We start from the raw sequence: 21,205 nt of genomic DNA on the forward strand, positions 1-21,205 counted from the left end.
CATGGTTTACTAGGAATGAAGTAAATTCCTTTGAATTAAATGGAGGTCCACCGTCTGTGACCACAACGTCTGGAAGTCCAAATCTTGCAAACACGGCCATGAATTTGTCTATTACACGTTTAGCATCCGTTCCGTTCAGCATGATTTCGACTTCCACCCATTTCGAGTGGCTGTCAACAATAAGTAAAAACATTTTCCTATCAAAATAGAAAAAGTCGGCATGTACTCGACTAAATGGCCTAGTTGTAGGGATCCATTTATTTTCTGTTGATTTTGTTGGCGCTGGAGATGACTTTATACAGACTTCACAACGATTGAGAAAATCCTCTATGTCCAGATTTATTCTTGGCCAAAAAACAGTTTCACGGGCTAGTTGTTTCATTTTTATAATGCCTATGTGATTAGCATGCAGCATTCGAAGCACTTTAGGTCTTAAACGCACAGGAACAACAACTCTTCCTTGATACAGAACACAGTTATCAATAACTTCTAGATCGATTCTCAATGAATACATAGCTTTGAACCGTTCATTCAGCGATGTTGGCCAACCTTCTTCTACGAAACGCCGGATTTCCACTAAATGAGAATCTGCAGAAGTAGCTTCTGCAATTTTCTTGTAGTCTAGTGGTAACGAATGGGAGAAATTGAGGCTCATGATATGCTCACCGTCCAAGCTTCTAGGAACCACTTGGCCCAACGGAAACCGCGAGCAAAAATCGGCATTTCCCATCAGTGCTGAGGGTCGGTATGCGATCTCGAAGTCATAAATAGATAACTCCATAATGTACCTCTGAAGCCTTGTCACAAACACTGAGTTGGCACCGCACTTGCCAAAAATCCCCAGTAACGGCTTGTGGTCGGTAAAAACCTTGAATTTTTGCCCGAAAAGAAATTTATGAAATTTCTTTATGGTACAGACAAGCGCCAAGGCTTCAAGGTGTAGTATGGGGTATTTCTTCTGCGCCGAGTTAAGAGAAAAAGAAGTAAAACAAATGGGGTTTTCCTTACCTTCGACTTCATGAGCCAAAACACCCCCCAAGCCATATGAACTAGCGTCAGATACGACAACAAGTGGCTTATTAGGGTCATAGTATTCCAGAATATTTGCCTCCAACAAAGATCTTTTACTAGCCTTGAATGCCTCATCACATGTATCAGTCCATTCAAACTGTTTGTCATTATTTAACAAGGCATGCAAACTGCTCAGCTTTGCGGACAGACGAGGAACAAATTTATGGTAATAATTAATCAGGCCAAGGTAAGCCCTTAACTCGCTAACGTTCTTGGGTGGTTTAGCCTGTTCGATTGTTGATAATTTTTCTGGAGAGGGCATTAGGCCTTTGTCCGTCACTACGTGACCTAAATATGGTAACTTGTTTACAAAAAACTTACATTTTGAAAAATTTATTTTAACATTAGCCTTAGACAAACGTTCTAAGACTGCTTCCAGATTTTTCAAACAGTCAGCTAAATCTTTTCCTGCAATTAGGACGTCGTCTAAATAAACACTGATGTTTTCCAGCCCATGTAGGATTTGTTCCATAATTTGTTGGAATATTGCTGCACTGCTGGATGCACCTTGCGGAAGTCGATTATAAGTATATAAACCTTTGGGTGTATTTATAACCATAAACCTTCTAGAACGCTCAGAGAGTTGCACCTGTGTATATGCACCTGCCAAATCCAAACAACAAAAAACCGTACACCCAGCCAGAGAAGCAAAAATATCTTGAGCAAGCGGTAGCGGATAAGTATTCGGTACTATAACGCGATTAATAGATACCTTGCAGTCAATCACCATACGGATATCCTGATCCTTTTTCACGACCACGATAACCGGTGAAGCCCACTCGCTAGCTTTGATGGCTGTTATTATGTTTTGCTGTTCAAGCATATCGAGGTGATTATCCAATTTGTCTTTCAGTTTGTAGGGAACTGTGTACGCTTTTTTAAAGATCGGTTGGTCATGTTTCAACTGCAACTCTCCTTCGTAACCCTTAATCGGTTCTGAAAAATCTTTGTTGAAAATTTTTGAGTATTTTTGCTTTAAATCTTCAACAATTTGATCTGTACCTTTGCTTTGCACCAACTTGTTGACTGGAGTTTTCTGCACGAACCCTGTTCTCCACTCCGGGTAATAGAAATCAAGCCATGTCCTACCGATGAGCGGTGTGAAATGTTTTTCACATTCCAAAATGATGATTTTCTGATAACTAGCTGTTCCATTCAATACACTCACGGAAGCGCAGTATTAGGGAGCTGAGTGAGGAAGATGGCGCGTGCGTTGGTTTCGAGGAAGAACCTAAGGATCAGTCATTTAGCAAATTCATGGATAAGCTAGAAAGATCTGTCGGTTCAAACAATCCTAAAAGACCGAAGCTCAGTCGAAGCCCAATAATAACAAGGAGCCGCTCGCGAACATGTGAAGTGTAAAATATATTTTAAATGCATTATTAGAATTAAGTACAAATTTCTTAACTTTAAGTAGGTCTTTAAATTGTGCTCTAAAGAGGGAAGGATTGTTACATATTCCCGGTTGGGTAAATTGGCAGAGTCCACTTTGAATTCATATGTAACCAACACGAACAAACTGTAATAATTGTGTGTGCCATCTATGGGTATAAAAGACTGCCTGAATAAATCCTATGTTCACTTCTTAACAGTAACCTAAAAGTGTCTTTAATTTCGTAACTAAGAAACACCTTAAATAGTTATAGTTCTTAGAATTGAACAGGTATGAGTCTACATTAAACCACTGTCTTGAAGGATACAATAACGAGAACTGAATTCAAAACAGAGTTCAGATGGGCAAAATTCTATCAAGGGCAACTGTACGGTACTAAACATAGGGCCTTATTACGAGTGTCACTTCACGGTGAAAACAAAAAAGTGACACCGGTAATAAGGACGGTGAAAGTGATTCCTATTTGATTAACCCACAACTTTCTCACCGTGGATTCGCAATGTGTCACCGTGATCGATTTTCACCGTGTAGTGACACTCATAATAAGGGCCATAGTTTCCGGATTATTCCACGATATTTGACATAGCTGTTGGACCTAAACTTAAGTTTGTCTTTGAATTTAATAGCAATATGATGCTTATTGCTTATGCCACCATTTATTAACAAATAACTGATAATAAGTACTGAAAGAATAGTTGAAAGAACGGAGTACTTATTGAAAATGATTCTACATTAAGCATGAAAATTAGGCTGTTCAGCATAAAGCCTAGGAAAAACAATTTGATAACAATGATTTAAATCGTCTTATCGATTTGCATATGATGCCTGAAAAAAAAATCTGTGTACTTTGAAACCTCCAAGCATGAGGAAGAGTGATTGATCATTGTTAGGGCGTCGTTTACTAGTAGAATATTTTCAACATAAAACTATATCTTTCGAAAAAATAACAAACAGTTTTTTTTTTTGTAATCTAAATTATTGCGACACGTTCCCTCAAAGCCTTTCGCTTACAATTTGATACTTAGATAAGACCTTAATCATTAAAAAAATGAACATGTATACGCAAAACCACGTTCTTGAAATAAATAATTAATACTTTAGTGAAAAGCTACATGATGGCAGTGTGTGTGTTTTCCTTTCATGTATTTGACTATGTATCTGTTCATCATTTGAAAAACAAGTTTTCACAGTACCGCCATTATAATGACTCAAGGTGCTTAGAATTAAATATTTTTCATATATTATTATATAAAAAATATAAATATTTTGTTGGACTTTAGCTACTAAGCTTAGTATTTTGGAATGCGTTTGATAGTTTTGCTATTATTTGAAAACCATTCAACATATTTCAATTATATTTTCACACAGTCATTTACGCATACTACTTCGAAACACCTGAAATTTTTATGGTCCTATCTGCAAAGACAAAAAAGTTGTGACTGTTTGTAGGAGATGCAATAATTAACAATATGCGCTTTTAATAGTTTTTGCATGAAAAACCTTCAAAAAATTTTTTTGTTCTAGACCCCCCGATGGATGTTTTTTACCGACCCAGCAAATTGAAGGGAATGGCCCAAAGTATCATTGGGCAAAATTTCAGACTTACTTATTTTTTTTTGTTTTAAAGTTGCTCTATAAACACACCGTGGGGTATATATGCGTGAAAACTTGATTTTTGCAACAGTGAGCGGCTATTGGGTCACCGACGGTACGAACGTTTAGAGGTAATCATACCATCTACCAGAGCCATCTACTCGAGCTGGGACCAACTTGCATTGCGATGAGCGATATGCAAAGGAGCCACGTGATCGGTTGATGGCCGATTGACGAAAGAATATGCAGGTTGAGGATCATGGGGGAATTCTTCAACCTCAGCATAATCAACGTGTAGGTACAGTCTACATTTCGGAAGCACTGATGTTGTACAAGAACGTATTCTACAAGTAGCTCGAATGCGAGTACAATACCTGCCAAAGCCACGACGTTAAAATCAACATAAAAGATCTAAACGCTCAGCTATGCCTGGAGAAGGAATTCAGACCGACGATTGGAAAGTTTAGTGTCCACCAGCTGACGAACGAAAACAGTCGCTGCCTCCAAAACATTGCCATCCGTAGCACCTTTTTCCAACTCAACCTCCCTTATCGTTACATTTGGAACTGGAGATCACCACAGCAGACGGAATTGCAAATCGATCACGTGCTAATTGACGGATGGCACTTCTCCGACGTTATCGACGTCAGGACCTACTGTGAGGTCGCCATTCACCGTTCGTTTCATACGATTTGAAACGAGCGGTGAATACCGACCTCACGGTATTTTAGCGCTAACATTACTCTGACCACTAGAAGGTGGATTTTGGATAAGAAAAATGCTGCAGCATGAAAACAGAAGCGGAAACAGCAGACCCGTCTCTTTCCGGTGAAAAAAAACGTCGCCTGGAAGAAGCAGAGTGCGAGGAAATGGAACTGCTGTGCCATTATCAAGAAACACGGAAATTGCGCCGAAATATGCAGAGATAAGGATGGGAGCCTGACGGACGTGACGCGATCGAAAGGCAGCACTCCGATGAGCACCTGAATGGCGTGGAGAACGTATGCACGGAAGACCACGGTAACGGAGAAAACGAATACGAAAGTGTAGCAGAGGACGGAAATGTTCCAACTTGAACACTGAGGGAAGTTAAGGATACCATCAAGGATGTTTTCGATCACTTGGATCACAAGGACGCCATATTCTAACTCTAATATTTACGTCGTAAAAGTGTTAGTACCAGCTACTCATACTAAACGATCGGATTTTTCGATCGTTTAGTATGAATAGGTGGTACTAGCGCACTAGCGCCGTATATATAAATGTTAGAATATGATGTCCTTGGTAATACAAGTAGGAAAAACACTAATCTACAACTTTGCCGAACATCACAATTCAATATTAGGTTTCTGAACTGAGTTATGAACAAATGAGTCAAACGATTGCCAGGTGATCGACAACATCCCTGGATACCATTTATCAACTCGAAGTCAACAAGGCAGCTAGCAAGGATGGTATCGCAGCTGAATTTATCAAGATGGACCCAGAAAAGTCGGCCCTCACGAAAACCAGCCCGATATTCGCCGACGAAAGACTCCTCAAGAAGTCTCAGTCTGTTCAACAGGACACGCGACAGTATCTTATACGCTGAATTTAAAAAGGTAATCTCTCTGCAATTGGCACACTCTAGTCTGTGCCCTTTTTTTTTTTTGTAGATTGGGCATATGAGGCCATCCAGCCAGCTGATAGGCAATTCTACAACCTCCCAAATCTTTACTGGTGGATTGATTGATGTAGCTGCTCGCTTCCGTGCTTAAGAAGTTCGACCGGGAACTCGTCCTTTCTAGCAGCCCTGCTGTTTTTCGGTTCCTTGAGAGTCTTCTTAACTCATCCAGTGTTGGTGGTTCCACTGTTTGACCGTCATCCATTATAGTAATCCTGTTCCTGGGTGCTCCTTCACTGCTACCATTCAACAAATCTTCGAAGTGCTCCTTCCACCTGGATGTCACCATTGTTTTGTCTGTCAGCAAATTTATTTCCCGGTGATTGCACTTGGCGGGCACTGGCGCAGTCTTGTGCTGTGCACCATAGACAATTGCATAAAACCTCCGCATATTGTTCCTGCCCATACTTTCCTGCGCTTCAGCAATCACACTCTTCGTGCTATCGTATTTTTATTGCGGTGAATTCGTTTCTCTGCTGCTCTTGCCACCCTGTACCGCTCCCCGTTGAGCCGCGTAACGGGCACTAGCATTCGGTTTCTGATGACATTCTTTTCGTTCGTCTCTCGTTGACAATCCTCGTCGAACCAACCATTACGTTGGCGTTGCTTAGCGGTACCTATCACCTCTTGCGCTGTTGTTATGTCACTTGTTCATGGATAAACCCCCATAAACTGTTGAAATCTCCAGATCCGTTGGTCTCTCCTATTTTCTCGTCCAGCTTCTGATGGTACAAGAATTTTGCGGCTACGAGATAATGATCGGAGTCAATGTTCGAGACTCTGTAGGACCTCACATCTATAACGTCCGGAAAATGTCGCCGGTCAGCCGCTAGATGCCAGAACAGACGCTGTTTGAGCCGCCCCTCCTTGGTGAACAGCCGCTCGTGACGTACCTCCTCAATCTAGCTGAAGTCAGAAGGATAACCGCACCCAGGCTGCACTACCATTAAAGCACAATCTTAACCACAGAGAAACAGACGTAACATTTAGAACAAATTTCATTAAAAACATCGTCACGAAAGCGTAACCGCCCAATGCTAAACGTATTGTGATTGGCCGAGCCATCACTAGGTGACGGTAGTGAGCAAACGTCAAACAGGAGTAAAAACGATACCAGCGTCGCGAGTGGTCAATTGACCAACTACCGTAATTTTAAATCAATTATTGTTAAAAAGGTGATCGATGGGAAGCGGCCGGAGTGTGACGTCTGGCTTACAAGGTTGGTTGAGTTCATAATTTACATGTTTCAAACCGTTGCAATAACAAATGGCTTTCGGACAAAATGATAAATTAAAGCAATCGTACAAAATAAATTATATTATGCAGAAACTCATATTCGTTACATATCTCAACATTTCGAATCTTATGCTGCGTTTTGCATAAAAAGATGTAGGTTTGTAGTGTATTTTTTTTTCTGGAGTTTTTTGTTCATTTTAGATTACCTTGAAAGTGTATGCCTTTTTGTATTTTATCTCAAGTTATAATACTTAAAAGGAAGTATAGGATTACATTTCACAGTGTTTTATCTTTGCGACAGCTGCTGTTGCTGCTTTCTTTTTGTATGTATAAGTTTAATCCTGTTAAAGTTGGGTTTGTCAGCATTACTCCGTTAATATACCTTTTAATGAGCACCGAAGATAAGATTTATGCCTACATTACAAAAGGCGGTTCAGTAAGGGCGTTTTATCTTGCGCTTGCACTCATTGACATAGGTTTTGAAAAATAATGTTTTTATGATGGTTTCAAAATTGCTTTATTGCGTGATTAATCCGGAAATGTTACCTTGAGTTAAAAGAAACGGCACTCAAACAGCAGCTTTTGAAATGTAGGCTTAAACCTATGTGTATAGCATACTAGTGTTATTTCCAACAAGTAGATCTTCCTGGATAATCTGGTACTGACTGCGTTTTGTAATGTCACAATATCCGTACAGTATGTCATATGCATGTTTTATAGCGAGTCGTGTTGTTTTCTGATCCTGACACGAGTGTTCAAGTAAAATCTCATTATACCATGATACATAATTCACATTGTCTGTGTTGACTAAAGAATTCTATTTCCGTCTAAACTTAAGATTACGCGAATTTTGTTTTTTTTTCTTCATTGTTATGTTTCGGTAATTGTTGCAAGAAATGATTACTCACCTTAAATGTAATAGTTATACGATATACAAATGTTTTTAGTCAATTACTGACTTTGCTGGTAAGCTTGCCATATAATGTTAGCATTTTACTAAACTTAAAGTTCCTCTTCCAACCGACCGACCGTCTCGGGTTGTCTCGCATTACAAACTACCGTTACTAATCAATAAACTGCTGCTACTAATCATATTTATATATTTTTATATAATAGTTGTGTTCCACACTTGTACAGCATCGATCATCTCCCTCGTTCAACTTCCGTACTACTTCTTTTGTTTTGTGTTAAATTGCAAAGCAGCCGTTTTCAAATGATTTTTTTTTTTCTTTTACGTTATTACCTAAGGCAGTGATATATTTCAGATTTTGCATTACAGTTCCATGTTGTTTCGCCGTTTTGTTCCGTGTTCAGCGCAGCGAGCAATTTCGTATGCACGGGGGGGGAGCTGGGGGTCCCTAATTCTAACTGGTCATAGCATTTCCGCCATGAAAGAAGAATGTCTAACGCTATTATGAGGATTAATAAAAATTTGCACGTCGTTTTTTTTATGAACCCAATGGTATCAGTACATTATGATTTTATATTGATTTTTTTTCACACGGACGTGTGCAGCAGAAGGTTAAAAAAAACTATCGCCAATTTTTATCAAAATTTGAACCAAAAACTTTTTACAGCACGGTTCTCCGCGCAAAAAAAAACTAGAGTTTGCACTGGTTTCGATGGTGTAATTTGTTTTTACAGTACTCAACTCACTTTGTTGAAGAAACAAAAAAAGTGAAACTACGGTCGACACTTGAAGTGACGAAGCTTTCAATTGTTAATTACCTAAATAATATGGAACAAGCTCACCAAAATCGACAACACGGACAAGAGTGGTATCTTGTCACTGACTAATAATATCACCACAGTGAACCGGACGACCGATTGTGGCTCGAAGTTGAACTTGGGCTACTGAGGTGAAGCTGACAATACGAGAAAAAAAAACTTACTCGAATACAAATCCTCTACCAAATGGCAAGTTATCTGCTTCTTTGAACCGAAAGATAATTAATCACAAATTGAACCGAAACTAATCATCGTCGGATTCATGATTTACGTAAGAACTTAATATCGTCAAAACCACCATAAACGCAGTATAGAATCGTTTTAAATATAGCTTATCTTGATTTAAGAATGGTAGAATATTCCAAGGTTGTTTTGAAATAATCGATTTGGCTATGGTAAACCATTGGAAGGTTTTATGGAAAATCAAAGGCTTTCACACATAAAGGCCGTTCACACCAAAATCCGGACAAAGTATTTATCCTGTTTCTTAGTCAAATTTCCACGGAATGAGATGGAACTTTCTATGCTCAAGACTGATACATAGGCGAACGAAAACAAAATACATTGTTCTTTAAATCACCTTTCGTATTCAGGATGGCACTAGTAATCCACTAGTTTCCAGTCATGGAGGATTGCGGAGTTCTTTTTTTATTCCTTCAGGAGTTTCTCCCATTTACAGGTTCTTCCGGATTTGCACCAGAGTTACTTCCGAGAGTTTATCGTTGTTTTTTTTTTTCTGGGATTTTTGAGATTTGCTCCTAGGATTTCTGCAGGAGTTTTTCACGGGGTCTCTACAGGAGTACATCCCGGAATTTCTTCCAGCATTCCTCTTAGTGATTACCGGAATTGCTTTCCAACTGTTTCTCTCGTTTGGTTTTTGCAAGTTCTTCCAGCGATTAAATATTTATCAAGACAATTGGGTTCTTTAGGGGTATCCGGATTATTTTATAATCGGACTCTCCACTCAAACATTATTCGAAATCCAAAGTTTCATAATTTTTGGAGTGCGAGAACTATTTTTAAAATGCATTTAAAGTTTGTATGTGAACATTTTTTTGTTCGGGTTGAACTGTCATTCTATCCACGAAAATAAAAACTGTTTTTTTATTTTATTTTAATCATCAAAACAAAGTTTTTGGAATCCAATAAAATCACGTTATGCTCAGAACAATGAGCTCTATCAATTAGGCTATAGAAAATAGCAATATTTTATTCACTAAACAATCCAATTTTCAGAGAGATCTCTTGTAGTTTTTTTCTGTAATTACTCTCATAGGTTTTCAGATTTCGTTCTGGAATTTCCCAAATATTCAAGGAATTATTCACATTTTTTTCTGCAGATGTTCCGTTTTTTCATGATTTTTTTCTGAAGTTCCTGTCGACATTTGAATAGTTGAATAGTTCCCGAAGTTTCTCGCGAGATTTATCCTGAATTCTATCCGATGCTTACTTTTCCGGGGATTTCTTACAAGAAAATAAATTCCTTAGGTTATTTTCTGAGATACTCCGACAAAAAAAAAAAAATGAAAAATGCACCCAAAATCTCGGAACAATTTACGGTAGGCAACAGGTAAATATTCCGGGAAAAACTCTGAGTAATCTCGAGGAAATCTTTCAGCAGGATCACTGAAAATAAATTATGGAAACCACTACGACGAAAAAAGAAAAAAAAAATTCTAAAAAATTCGTGGGAGAACTCAAAAAAAAAAATCTGGAGAAATTTCGGAAAAAATCTGAGTATGAGTGTTGGTGACCGTACACTTCTTAGTTACTCCTTCGTCGTTGACTTGAGCTAGCAGAATAATTGCACAGAGATCCAATAGATGGGGCTTGGGATAAGCACACCACCACCCTCAATGTACACGTTCCGAAAGCACAAACTTTATAAGGCCAATAACGGCGCTTACTGTCAACCGAAGAAGGGAAGGAATGTTAGTTTGACAACCGCTGCCACTAGAGATTGTAATATACTACTGCTCCCTCCACAGTTGTCACGAGAAGAAGTCTTTGTTAGTTAAGGATTGATGGTTACATAAATCAGGATTCACTTTGATATCCGATTCAATGAAAAAATCTAAGAGACATCTCGGGAGCCACTCCGGGAGGAATCACTACAAGAAATCCTGGAAATCAGTAAGAAGGAAAGCTTGGAACAACCTCTGGAAGGAGACTCGAAAATAAATCCATGACCAATATCAGCAACAGCTCCTGCAGAGCTCCCAAAAGCGAACTCTGGAGAAACCCCGGAAACATCTTGTGAGAAAGTCCAGAATAAATCTTGAAAGACAAGAAAGGAATCTCTTAAGAAACATTCGCCGTGAAACTTCTGGAGAAACTTAAAGAAAACCTTGGAGTGACTGTTGTATCAGAACTTTCAGGAATAACTCTTGCAGAAACTGTGGGAGAAAGCCGAAGAAGAACCCTTGGCGAAATCCCTTCCTAAAAGAATTATTTATTAAAGACGAATCTCAAGAAAAAAGAATTTCCGCAACATCTGAAAAATATCTTGAAAGAAACTCATGTAGAGATCCCTGGATAAGTAAAAATCCCGAAATGGAATCTTCAAGCAACATTGAACATATGGAAGAAAATCTGCAAGATCCCCTGGAAAAATTGTAATTAGTAAACCCAAAATGTTGCTTTGAGAGATGAAATTGTGAAAAAAATGCGTTCTGGTGGGATTGGAACCATGCTAATAATACAAAACAAAAAGCCGTTCGTTGGATCACTCTAATCGGTAATAAATCAATAACTTTTTCCACAAACTTCCAATCGTTTTGCGATCTTCGAAGGAAAGTTTCATAAATGATTTTCCTACAAGAAGCGTTGATCGATTTGAATTAAGGAGACAAGAAGTGACCTCTGGGATTTTTTATCTGAAAGTGTAACTTTTTCCATAGTAAATCCTATGAAAACTTAGAACCGCTTGCGCTAAATTATAGTTTCACCGATTGCGCTGAAATTTTGCACAGTTCATATGGGACCTAAATGGAATCAAAAAGTCGACTGGAGCGAGAATTTAATGTTTGTCCCATACTAGCGATCATATGCAGTATAGGGGCTGGTTATTGACAGTTTACATCTTTTTGCTTCCATCTGATGAGTCATTGACAAAGGTAAATTAGAATAATATCTGTAATTATTGGCTATTTTTCGTCTGATGGAAATTAGAGCATATAAAAGTTGCGGTTTTCATTCAATTCGGTGCAAATATCCATCATCAAACCGATAGCGACAAATATGATGTTAGCTTCCGTAAGGCTTCCCTTGTTACATACAGTTAGAGAAGGTTTCCCCATGCGCTGAATTGCATATACTCTTTGAATGTGTCACATTTCGTGCAAATATTTATCGAACACAAATTAAAGCCTGCATTTTTTTTATAAACAAGAATTTAGAGCCAATTTGGCGTAGGTAAGTTGCTAGGTAGATCCGTTGTGTCGAGGTATGTTCAAAAAAAAAATCATATAATATATCTTTTGCATCAATTAGTCGCCGAACACAACGTCCAAAAATAGTCTATAATATAGGTTAGGTTACCATGAACAACAACATGTTTCCAGAACACAAAAGTCCGTCTTTTAATTCGTTATTATTGATTCGGTATATTAATAATTAAGGGGTAATGTAATTTCATCCCGACTCGAAACTGAAATCCACACATTGTTTTTTTTTTTTTGCATAGAATGCCCATGTTTTGTATTTTTTTTTTCAGAAATAGTTGGTAAACACTCTGGCTCAGATGTACTATCGTAGTATGTGATAATTAAAAGTATGCTTGCTATTTTATTTAATAGTGTTTGTTTCTTTATCTGCAACTGCACTTGTAACTTAACTCATGTACGTTGTATCATAAATTTGCTTCGTACGCTTTCATCTTATATTGGTTCTACAATTTATCACAGTTCGATCCATCTCTCGCTTTATTTTAGTTTAGCTTACTCGTGTTGCCTTATAATGTTTAGTTTGCCAGTTTAGTTTTACGCTTGTTTTCTTTAATTTAGTTTAAAAGGAAGAGCCATTTTATTCGCAGGGGAGGTTGGTTATGGTTTGTATTCATTTTTGTATCATTATATTTTGTTTTATTGAACTTTTTTTTAACGTCATATATGTTGCGTGTGAATGGTTTTGTGGTATGATTGCATGGGTTGTCCAATGAAGGGAATATGGAATGAATTCGTTCGTCGATTAAACCCCGGCCGGGGTTGCCTCAACTTCCGGGCTATTGCTGGGTCCTATTTGTAAATTTGACCGCTCTGCGATTGCACCTGTTTCGTTTTGTTTTGTGGCTGTGGCTTGCGTTACCTGAAATAAAACCGGTCTATTGCTGGGCTTTGTTTTGCTGCGGAATCTAAGCGTTCATATCAGGACCGTTTTAGCTCGTCCTGCGTTTAAACGTTTAGTCGGGTCTAGTTAGCTATTCAAAACCTCTGTCTCTTGTTATCGTAACTGAATTTACCGAACTGTGTGTTATCCTCACATCACTCCCGAACTGCAAACAAAAAATCTACACGAAAAGGCCCACCTGGTTTATACGTTAGCAAATCCACACGGTTCCGAATACTTTGTGAGGGCAGCAACGCTTACTCCCAGAATGCAGAATCGTGCACGGGATGGTGTGTTAGCGATTTTGGATACCCCGAAGGGCGGCATAAGTCACGATTGCTGCCCCGTCATCAATTGTAGTCGTACACAGCTTCTCCAAGACTTGCTGGATAGTTTCTCACTGCATCGACACATAGCTGTTCGGATTGTTGATAAACGAAGGCGTATTTAGCGTAGATGCCATATCCTGGTAGCTGAACTGTAAATGAGATGTCATTCAAGCATTAGTCGATTTCCGGTCACTACGCGCTTTCTTGTGCTTAGTCAATCGTCAAAACGCCAATGGATATTCTATCACTATTATGTGCTTAATAATCCGATTATTCCCGACTTCCATTATTCCCTCTACACTTGCCGTCAGCATCAATGCACGCAGATGCGAACACATCATCAATTACTCCCCGTAACCCTTAACCCTCTAATAACCAAATTTTTGATTTTGATCTAAATATCATTTTTCGTTATCTAAAATCGATTTAAACATGTTTTGAAAGATGATTCTTTTTAATTCTCGATTTCGTGAATTTCAGTTTTTGATTTTTCTAATTTTTATTTTTGAACATTCCCACACTTTTATAATTTTCCTGGAAGCTAATTTGGGGAACGGATTTTTTGAGATGAAAACATTTTGAGATTTTATGATTATTGTTGAAATATTATTATTTTAAATTTTTTTCACAGAAAATTTTATTTTCCGTGTAATTTTAAGGAAAATAATTTTAGAGTGTATTCGATTCCCTTAAACTATTAAACAAGGATAGAATGATTTGGGAAAAATTTAAAATATGTTAATTGTAGCGATTCAATACAAAATAAACAATGACTTCTAAAAGGTGACTAAAACATCAATTTTTCAATGATTTTCAAAAAATGTAAATACGCTTTAAAATACACCAAAAACCATTTTGAGATATACAGAACAGTCCTAAATATCAGTCAAAAATATAAAAAAAACGATTTTCCACGAAACAAAGATTACAAAAATGCTCAAACTTTACCCCGTCTAAAGGCGGGATTGGGTATTAGAGGGTTAATGTTATATGTATGTATGATAGTAAATACACAAGCAAGCCAAAAATAACGTACCTGTGAGAAATGCGGTTCTTCCTGGATCGCGCCCAAGGGTCCGTTGTTATCCGGTGGCGTCAGCTCAACGCTTTCGCCAGTAAACTCGGAATCGAAGTAGCGGGTATCGGTATCGGAGGTGACCTGCGGCTTGAAGGGAGGCGGTATGCGCTTCTGCACCAGATCCGTCCAGTTGATGCTCGAGAAGAACGGATGTACCATGATTTCCTTGGCGTCGTTGGGGCCTCCACCAAGGCGATCTCTTGGGTGCTTCATAAGTAAACCGGCGAGCAGATCCCGTGCGTTGGCACTGATACTTCGCGGGAACTTTACCTCTTCCATCAGGATCAATGTAAACAGAATATCGTGGTCACGGTTGTAGAACGGTAGCCTGCCGCACATCATTTCATACATTACCACCCCGGTACCCCACCAGTCAACGGCTAGACCGTAATCGTTATCTTCCAGCACTTCCGGCGCTAGGTACTCCGGAGTGCCACAGAAGGTCTTCGTTGTGCGTCCGTAGGTGATCTGTTCCTTGCAAAGGCCGAAGTCAGCTATTTTGATGTGTCCATCCTTATCTAGCAAGAGATTCTCCAGTTTCAAGTCTCGATAGACGATTTCGTGCGAATGAAGGTAGCTAAATATGAGAAAATTAAAAAAAATAGTTCAATGTTTGGAACTTACTCCATGACTATCGGGTAATGAAACTAGATCTACACATTCAAACACATTGCTTCCAAATAGAGGAGCTCCATAACATCAGAAATCAAAGAAATACCTTCAGGTACTGTTTATTATGTTTCATAGTTACACCTTTATAATCGTCACGTTGCGAAACTGCCCTCAAAAGATCATAAATTGGTGCATATTCATTACCCGTAGGAGGCCATGCATAGTTCGATACCGTTCTGGAAATATTGGGCTGCAAAACGGTGAGTCGATAAGGAGAGCGTCCAACATAGCTCTGGTGCTCAGAAGTTCCTACCTCATGCTTCCACGGGCCAAGTGATGACAAAGACCGCCAGCTAAGAGTTGTGTGCCTATCTAATTCGCCCCCAAAACGACGATTCGACCGCTTGGGAGTGTTGTCGTCGTCGTGATTATGCTTCCCGAAAGCAATGTCAAATTCGTTCGGGGTTTCAAAACATTGGAAAGAAATTCATTATTTTTACAGTCAGATTGAGGTTTACGAGTAAATGAGTGTGATCTGAAGGTATAACTGTTTATTCTGAGCATAACAGTATTTTTTACGGTAGTGAAAACGGATTAAAAGTACGATATTTCTGGGTCTGAAAATCGTTCAGACGAAGTGGATAGCAAATCTAACCTAGAATATCCTACAATTCTAACCTCAACTCCTCACTTGCACAAGCCGGATCTCATTTTTCACGGAAATGGTGGAACAAAATGCAAAACTAATGTACGTGCGACCGAGGGAATTGAAAGTTCTACCATTCCCACTTAAAAAAAATGTCGGATGTGGGTTGTAAGTAGGGAAAAAAAACATATTTCCCCCTACAGATTATGTTGATAGGTGTGTTAGAAAAGGTAAACATCATCAGTTCGGTAGTTGCGCTACCAAAACAATGATGGGTAACAGTATGTTTTGTTTTGCCCTTGAAAGCCAATAGTGCAGCCTGGGCACTGTTTTTTTTTTTTTTTTTTTTTTCTTTATTAACGTGGCTTTTCGCCCTAGGCGAGTTCGCCACGGAAAAGGAAAAGACTAGCCAGATGGGCTAGCTTCAATCTTACAGAGTAGTTTTACAAAGAATTTATCTTGACGTAGAAACATAATTACATTTATGTAAATAGTTAGCTTCGGTGTATCGCGTGTATCGGTATCTCTTGTGGTAGAAACTGTGCTATCGGCCGCTAGATGGCTGCTCGTATGTTGTATGCTAGGATGTTGTATGTCAGTCCCATTTTTGCGTTGTTCCTTACGCAATTTGCCACGCAGTTGACATTTATTTCGGCTTCCACAATGTTTCATACTTGAAAGTTTGAAAATTACTATTTTTGTTCCTCCTTGGCATGTAGGCCCAACTAAATTTCCGAAAAAATCGAGTGGGAGTCAATCGTAAGCTTCGGAAACATTGGAGAGGTGTCCGACAGCGCGCCAGGAGGGTTGTAGATCGGATTTTTGGAGCTCGATGACGACGGCGGATGATTTTTAGTTGCTGTTCCTCTGGCATTCTTCAGCAGACCGCTGGGCCGGCGTAGGAGTCGCACAATGATGAAGAGTATGTATGGGACATCGTTCGAGTGGCAAGAGCATAAAGGCGGTGACTACGGTGGTGCTGTTTTTTCCCCACGTCGAGGATTATCCGGTTCTGGAAACTGTTCCCTTGGTTCAAACAGAACGGGTTGTGTTGGGAATGCAATCGTTCGAGTGCTCAAAATAGTAGCTGAAGATACTTTGGTTGGTGCTGGGCCTTGTTGTTCCGATCGTGGATTTACCGCGCCTGGGTTGTGCAGGGAGGTTTTGTTTGGGGGTATCGGTAAAAATTGTTTATCACAGGGACAGCATTGGGACTTACAACCCGGATTGAAATGCCCGGGATGCCCAGACGCCACACAGAGAGTGTCGTTTATCAGCCCGGATGCTCTTTCCTCAAATTTCATTGAAGAGATTCGCATCTTTTAGGAAGCAGAGAAGGGTGTCTTCCCTTGTTTGGTCGCGTTGGAGCATCATTTGCACGCTTTCCAGGCCATGTTGCTTCCGGAGGTTTTCCAGCTTAGGACAGCTATACAAAAAGTGTTCAACCGAATTGTGTTCTTGGCATGTCTCACACTGTCTCCTGAAACTAGGGCCTCCTCCCATTGAGTGGGAGACCCTGGTGTGTCCTGTTCTTAGACGCGAAAGGACGATTTGTTCTCTCCTGTTTTTCCTGTCCTCTTGTTTTTCGGTGGACCCTATCACCTTTCTCGTAAATAAGTGTCGTTCACGATTCCACATTCTGCTCCAGGCTTCCTCAGTTTTTCTCTTTAGCCATAACTTGATGTCGGTACAGGGGATTTTGGCTGAGAGTTGTACGCCCTCTCTACCGGCGCTTGCGCAACGGTCGGCCTCCTCATTACCAGCGATGCTACAATGACCGGGAATCCACATCAATGTCGTACTTGGGTGTCGCTCTAGGGCAGCTTGAATGGCTTGGATCCACGGGTGGTAATTTGTTTCAGATTGAACAGCCGAGATTGTGCTGGCAGAATCCGTGGCTATCAGGACTGGTCCTATGGAGTCTGTCGGTTGAATAATGGCCTGGTAGATTGCCGCGGCCTCCGCGGAAAAAACGGAATACTGCTCCGGCAAACTTCTTGGTTCCCAGAAACCGTCACCGCACCAACCAATTCCTACTTTTCCAAGGCCCTTTGAGCCATCGGTGTATCGGATGTTGTAGATTCTGAACTTTGTTCGGACACGGTCGAGAAAGTGGGCTTGTGCTTCTCTGTTGTTGCATCCTCGTTTAATTCTTTCTTTGATGTAGGTGTCGATTAGCACTTTTGCGGCGGACCAGCTCCTAGCTCCGTTTCGAAGGCGTCCGAGTACGGGAGGTAAAACAGTACCAATCACAGATCTGAGTATTTCGTTGGTCTGATTTTCTAGTGTACTATCTGACCCTTCGTCACTTGTTCTTTCAAGAAAGCTGACCGTCATGTTGCCAACCGCAGCGGCAGCCTTGTAGCGGAACGGTAATACTCCAGCTTCTACGCAAGCCGAGTCTGCAGGCGTGGATGGTAGATGTCCAGATATCGTTCTTACTGCATTGTTATATGTGGCCGCAAGAGTCGCGACAAACTCCTCAAAGTTGCGACACGTCAATTCCAGTCCGTAGAATAGTCGGCTACAAATGATTGCATCCGCTACTCGTAATCGCGATGTTCTGTCACTTCTTGTTCGTTTTCCAGATATCATCTTCAGAAGATTCAGTCGAGTTTTACATGCATTTTTGACGTTGTTTAGGTGCGGACGGAAAGAAAAATTCCGATCAAGCGTAACGCCTAGGACTTTCCACGTTAATTTCAGTGGTATTGGATTGCCATGAACGCGGATGGGCTCTTTTGGCGGTTGGTGTCTACCGAGGCAGATATGCAGCCTGGCACACTTACTGGCAGAAATTTCGAAGCCCACGTTGTCCGCCCACTTTGAGACAGCGTTGACCGCCGCTTGGAGTTTACGCCGTACCAGCTTTGGGTGCTTTCCAGTTACGATTAAAAGTATATCGTCCGCATAAACGAGTATGAAAATACCTTTTGGGAGGACGTCGAAGACACTGTTCATCCCAATCAGGAAAAGGGTGACAGCAATCACCGACCCTTGCGGTATGCCCGTTTCTTCCACGACATCTTTCGATCGATGGTTTCCAATCGCAACTTGAAAACTTCGGTTGGTTAGAAAGTTTTTTGTAAACTGGGCAAGGTTGCCTACTACTCCCCAATCCACAAGACGGCGCAAAATTCCTGGCGTCCAGGCGCGATTGTATGCCTTGGCCAAGTCCAGTGAGGCTATTTCTGCATGTTCCCCTCTTTCTATTGCGCTGTTCAAGATGTCGCTGAGTGCTGCAAAATAGGTTCCGGTACCAAAGCCGGACCGGAAGGCATGTTGGCGGTTGTCTAGTAGGCAGTTCTTCTCGATGTGCTCCATCAATCTCCTATTGACCATCCGCTCCATAAGCTTCGCCAGACAGCTTGTCAAGGCAATTGGCCTGTAGCCACTTGTTTCTGAGGCCGAACCGGTAGCTTTCGGGATTGGTACTACCAGACTACGTTTCCAGCTGCTCGGTAATGAACCAGACGTCCATGCTTGATTGATGTGGTTAAGGATTGTCTTCTTTCCCATCGGAGGTAATTTTGTCAGCATTGGGTAGCCGATTTCGTCTGGCCCAGCGGATTTACCTTTTGCTTTGCCAAGGGCAAAATCGAGCTCAGCAAGCGTAAATGGTTGATTGTAAGGCTGTCCGGTGTCCGGTGGGATTGGGATGTCTGCAAGTTCTGTGTGGACGGCACTATGCTTTTTCGTAAACTCGGGTGAGTATCGTTGAAAGGATGATAGCTCGGCAAAATAATCTGCTAATAAGTCAGCTATTTCTGTTGGATCTCTGGTGGTACGCCCATCAACCTTAAGCGCGATGCCCTTGGCTCGTCGTTTCCCTTGGATTGCATTCACTCTGCTCCATAACTCTGCCGATGATTGTTGATCGTTTATCTCGTCCAGAAAATCGGTCAACGATTTCTCCTTCGCCTCTCGAATGATTTGTCGACACTTGTTGTTTTCCATCCTGTATCGCTCCATCGCTGGTTCTCTATCAGGGTGTCCCAAAGGTAGACGCCTGGCCGCCCGCAGGGCTTTCCTCCTCGCTTTGATTGCTGTTTTTGTCTCATCGGTCCACCAGTGCAACGCCCGGCGGCCTGGGGTCGGGCTTGTCCTGGGGATGGTAGCTAGTGCTGCTTCAAAGATGGTGTTGGTGAAATCCTCGATTGAAGAGGGAGTCGACGAATCCAGGCTACTCTCGATTCTTTCCTGAAAACCGCCCCAGTCTGCCTGGTCGTATTTCCACCGGGGTCGTCGTGATGTTTTAGGGGGAAGGTTAGTTTGTTCAATCCAAATCGGGAAGTGGTCACTCCCCGACAAGTCGCTATCAGTCTTCCAGAGTAGACGGTTAGTAATGCTCTGAGAGGCCAGAGTGATGTCGATCGCAGATTCTACTCTTTTCCGAACAAAAGTCACGGAGCCATCGTTAATGACACAGAGACCTTTCTCTACCGCAAATTCTATTATAGCCAAACCTCTAGCGTTGTTACAGCGTCCACCCCAAGCCGTGTGGTGACCATTTCCGTCTCCTAGAAACAGTTTTGCACCTTGGATTCCATCTAGCACTTGGATCAATTGATTCTTCAGGTCTGGAAGTTTACCGTTCGGTAGATAGGCGGATATGATTGTCACGGGGAAGGGCCAGCCTATTTTGACTGCCACGATTGGGAGGTCGGTATCTAAATCCACTATGTCGTAGGGTATTTCGGTGGAGACTCCCACCGCTACTGAATGGTAAAAGTTTTTACCCACCTTCGCTGTCCATGTGTACCGTTTGCCTAAGGTTTTGTTCATGTTGGCGGCAGAGACCTTGTGTGGCTCTTGGAGGGCAATCACCACGGGTTCCCGTTGGTTGATTAGGTTTTCCAAACTACCAAGGTTGTTAAAAAATCCATTGATGTTCCATTGTAGAACCAGCGGAGCTCCTTTCTTTTGTGAGTTGGAGGGCGGTAATGAAATTGTGGAAGCACTCGAGTTATTTACAGGAGAGAGGGATGAAATCGGCATACCGCCGATTAAAGGGCTCGGAGAAAGATATATATCAGCCAGGGTTAATTGGGTTCCCTTGTTACCAGGTGTCGAAGGACTTGTAGTTTTGATAGGGTAGGTTGGGTCCCTGCTAATGGGATACTCTTTGCTGCTCCCCGCATCCGTAGAGATGGCCGAAAATGTTGGAGTACGAAAATTTGATTGGGACTTACCACCAAAGACCAAGTTCTTGGGGAGCCCAGGGGACCATGTTGGGATTAAGTTGGCATTAGAACTACTCGGCTTGTTAACCCAGTCCGTACCTAAGTATGAGGCCATCAGGCGGTCGTAGAGAACAGAGTTGGATAGAGCCTCGAGGGGAAGGCTTTGGAGTCTTGGAGGGCTTGGTGTTATAGTTGTCATTTTGGAAGGAGAGTATGCCAGTCGCCTGCTCCGTTGCGGTGGCTCCAAGACACCGGAGGGAGCATAATACCGGCCTCGAGCTTATGGTTCTGGTTGGCCTGCAAGGATATGCACGCGCCAGATCCTTTGTTGTATGTTGTGTTGAGAA

General features: G+C 41.2%; 1 protein-coding gene across 1 annotated transcript in view; it reads right to left on the minus strand.

Moving 5' to 3' along the window:
* Positions 1-7,019: 7,019 nt before the first annotated feature.
* The window catches only part of LOC109401058 (RAC serine/threonine-protein kinase), a 97,052-nt gene continuing 82,866 nt past the window's right edge, over positions 7,020-21,205 (minus strand). Inside the window, exons 5-6 of the mRNA XM_062860959.1 lie at positions 14,376-14,994; positions 7,020-13,488 (exon numbers count right to left, since the gene is read on the minus strand). Coding sequence (XP_062716943.1) covers positions 13,408-13,488; positions 14,376-14,994 — 700 coding nt within the window. The 3' untranslated portion in view covers positions 7,020-13,407. The remainder of the gene's footprint in view (positions 13,489-14,375; positions 14,995-21,205) is intronic.

Source organism: Aedes albopictus, chromosome 3, assembly GCF_035046485.1.
Source record: "Aedes albopictus strain Foshan chromosome 3, AalbF5, whole genome shotgun sequence".
Classification (NCBI taxonomy): Eukaryota; Metazoa; Arthropoda; class Insecta; order Diptera; family Culicidae; genus Aedes; species Aedes albopictus.